Source organism: Silene latifolia, chromosome 2 (genome assembly GCF_048544455.1).
Source record: "Silene latifolia isolate original U9 population chromosome 2, ASM4854445v1, whole genome shotgun sequence".
NCBI lineage: Eukaryota > Viridiplantae > Streptophyta > Magnoliopsida > Caryophyllales > Caryophyllaceae > Silene > Silene latifolia.
Genome location: NC_133527.1, coordinates 3,154,325 through 3,158,256, shown reverse-complemented (window position 1 = coordinate 3,158,256; position 3,932 = coordinate 3,154,325). Strand labels below are relative to the sequence as shown.

The window sequence follows — 3,932 nt, the reverse complement described above, 5'->3', positions numbered from 1 at the left end:
ACTAACATAATATGTTGATTCTATTTGATACTTGTTGTCTGAATAATCTTAAAATTTGCATCAATTTGTGTAGTGGTCTAGTGGAGTCTTACCAAGATATCAGTAAAAACATATCCAAATTTTTCGTCCGTTTGCTCTAAAGATGTGTTTCACAAAGTTGAATTGGCTCATTTTTTATCATGAAATGAAAGGGAAGATTTATATTCTCATAGGTATTTTATAAGATGATTTGACAAACTCTAGACACGTCCAAAACTCGAATATAGTCGAATATATTACCGGATTAATTATGTTGGATGACCTCGGAACATTATTATTAGGAAATAAGATCTCATATGGAGTTATATGGGATAATATCTTAATGTATTAGGAAATTAGGGTTTGGGCCAATAAATTTTATTTGAAGGTTAGATAACCTAGGGTGGTTAAGGTTCGATTGAGTGCTATAAACATGAGCCTAACTAAAATATTTGTACAATGTTATAGAAGAATTTTCTTGAGGTGACACCATAACAAGAATTTAAGAGACAAAGTTACTATGAAACAAATATTCTCGAAATACATTTATTATATTAGTTTTTTTGATAATACATATAACTTCGCCTATTGTTGATCACAGTCTCAAATAAAGCGAGAAGGGTATTTATTCTCGCAATACAAGGTTTAAATTATAAAAGAAAAAAAAGGTAAAGGAAGAAGAAAGAAAAAAAGGCTAGCAAATTACAAAAAGGCCCCTCATTTTCTTCCTATCAAAAACATGCCCTCTCCCTCTATTTTATGCATTACTTATTATAATAATAAAACTATACTAATGTCTTAAGCTTGTGGTCTCTTTGGTGCTTCCATGGCTAGCATGGGAGGCTGAGGAATTGGAGCACTAATAGCCACGGTTGTAGGCTTATTTCCGACGCCAATTTCTTGCACGACGTTTAATTCGAAGTCCTCAACGATAATTGCCATTTGATTGTTGTTAATGTTGTTATTAGACCCCTTAATTACCTCAGGGATCATTTCTTCAGCTTCCTTCTCCTTGAACTCCTTGTACTTTCCCCATAGAACCGAGTATAATCCCATCACAATCAAAACCGCCCCAAGAACGCTGATCATCCAAATAAAAAAAATTTATGTTAGTAATTATATATGTAAATCATGAAATTAAATCTCAAACCAGTTAAATTATAACACGCGTTTATATATCATATTGTCACAAACGTGACATAATTTCGTGATAATATACATTTTACGTGTCGAAATATCACAAAAGTAAAGGTACTTTAGGAAAGTATATGGGGACTATATGGGGGATGTTCTTGCATGCACAAAATTATCTTGTGTCCTAATTACGTGTGACATTACATCAATCGTACTATTTAAATTAAACATTACCATATAACAAAATATATTGGTCATATACATGAAAATGATACTACCTAGAAAAGCAAAAGTTCGAGGTTGAAATTAATAGGTTACCCTAGAAAATAAATTGATTAAGACGTACCAAAGGTAGTGACAATTTGCAGTGTCGATTATAAACATTGTTACGTAATTGCAATGATTGTTTGTGTAGGAGAATTGTTGTGTTAAGCAACACATTTTAGCTTTAGTGAAGCACAACGATAGAAGATGTATTCACACTTCAATATTATTTTTATGGTAAGTCATTTTTTTTATTTCGTAATGGATTAATATTTTTCACAATTCTTATATAACGAGGGGAAAAAACAAGAAAATTACCCTCCGACGTAAATTTTCTCAGCGAGGATGAAAGAGCCCATGAAAGCGACGATAATCATCATTAGAGGACTAAAAGCAGTCACAAAAACGGGTCCTCTTTTCTCCATCACAATTCCTTGAACATAGTACGCAATTCCCGATGATATTATACCCTAATAATAAAAATAAAAAGAGTGTTAGTATTATCTTACCATATTATAGTTTGTATTTTAAATTTAATAAATGGTAAAAAAGGATAGTTAATTACGGCATAAGCAGCTGCCAGAAGATTCATGTCCCAGCCAATTGTCCAAACTGAGGGTTTGTGCTCCATCACAAAAGTCACCACAATAGATTGTAAGGTGCCCAAAAAGCACACTAAGGTTGTTAGTGAAAGGTGAGCGGTGTATTTCCTCATCGTTATAGCCTGTAAATAAAACAGTAATTAGAATTTTATTTCAAAAAAATGAACCTTAATTTTATTAGATTACGTTACTTTACTCGTTAAACTGATTAATATGTACCTGAAGGATAAAAAAGGCGGCCCATGCAAGAGTAGCGAGTATCAGAAGAATGGATCCCTTGGCCCAATCTTTGTCGGCGGCCGCAAGGGCGGCCGAGGACGGGTGGGCGGCAGAGTGAGCATGACTAGACCAGACCATATTAATGATGTGACCTTTGTACAAGGTCATTAACATAGCACCTCCAACTGTGATTAAAGTTCCCACCACTTTGGCTATACACCTTAACTTTTTTATGTCCACTTTTTCCATCCTAATCACCAAAACAACATACCATAAATACGTTACTTCATTTATTAATCATTTGTTATCATTTAATTCATGATTTTTTCTGTTATTTTTTTCCCCTTTTTTGCTAATTAATTGTAGTAATTAATGAATAAATGATGAATTATAAATTTTACCTGCATATGAAAGCCATGACGAACGTCATGGCGGGTAACATGTTGCTCATGGCGCATGAAAACGTGGGAGATGTGTATTTTAATCCCATGTAGTAGAAATTTTGATCAATCACCGGCCTAAATTAACATAAAAACATGATTAATTCGATGAAAATCACGTAAAAAATGTGACTTCTACTTAAATAATGATCATTAGTGATTTAGTGCAACTTAATTTCACTCAATTACCCAATAATTAAATAGAGTAATTTTTTTTATCATGTATGGTTAATTGAATGAAACTAAGTTAATTTGTAATTTGGTATTATTAACTCGAAGTAAGTGTAGACTTTACCCAAGAAGACCTAAGACGAAAATTTGTATGAACATAAGGAATGTCATCTTCGGCCTCACTTTCCTGAAAAAAAAAAGAGTAAATTATTAAAAAAAATAGTTATTTTTATCATTAAGACATGAGGATGATCTATAGGGAGCATAACAACTCCTCTCTTATCGACCAGAACTGGTGGCTGAATAATATAAATAGTGAAAAAAGACTATGAGAACGAAAAAATAAAGCAGTGTTGTGTACAATACCTTTCGAAAATTAGTGCAAAGGGAGCCATAACGATTGTTGCAAAAGCATGGCGGTATACGACAAGTACATAGTGGCTCATACCACCATTTAAAGAAACCTTGGTTACAATGTTCATGCCGGCATAGCCAAATTGCAAACATATCATGGCTATGTATGGCTTGCTTTTTTCTAAGAAACTATTAGGATTGCTTCCTTTTCCTTCCATTAGTTTGCTTGTTTTCTGTTTCGATATGATTTTCTCGAGTTTTAATTTAATTTGTGAGAGATATTAAAAGGGCGTCAGGTTTTTGTATGGAAGAAATTAAAACACTTGTTGAAGCAAAAATGCTTATGTTTTCTTATGGTAGAAGGTGGTAAGTGCTTAGGTATTTATAGGCAAGCACTTTGCTTTACGTACAAATGGTGGTGGGAATGAAACTTTATAGTAAGAATTAAATTTTTCTTTTGGAAGATTGGAGAGTTTACATAAACAAATGGTTGTTCTTAGTATCACCAAGTGTTACTTTAGTTGTGTAAATAATTTAGAGTTTATTTGAAGAGTTTTTAGTATGTATGACCATCATATTATTGTCTCGGTATCTAAGGTTAGTTTAATGGTTAAAATGGAGGTATTATGAGGGATAATTATACGGCGCCACCTTCTCATATGCACCCTATATTATTGTGGTCCTCCATCACATATTTGTGATATACCCATTATTATTGGGATCCCTATTT

At 32.9% G+C, this 3,932-nt stretch overlaps 1 protein-coding gene across 1 annotated transcript; it reads right to left on the bottom strand.

The window, feature by feature from the left end:
- Window positions 1–539: 539 nt before the first annotated feature.
- On the bottom strand, window positions 540–3,560 carry LOC141642029 (WAT1-related protein At5g07050-like). The gene is made up of 7 exons (XM_074450691.1): window positions 3,215–3,560; window positions 2,973–3,035; window positions 2,639–2,755; window positions 2,238–2,487; window positions 1,982–2,140; window positions 1,735–1,886; window positions 540–1,099 (listed from the first exon to the last, which is right to left on the bottom strand). The coding sequence occupies exons 1-7, from the start codon at window positions 3,418–3,420 to the stop codon at window positions 817–819; spliced, it is 1,230 nt and encodes a 409-aa protein (XP_074306792.1). The 5' UTR covers window positions 3,421–3,560; the 3' UTR covers window positions 540–816.
- Window positions 3,561–3,932: the final 372 nt, after the last annotated feature.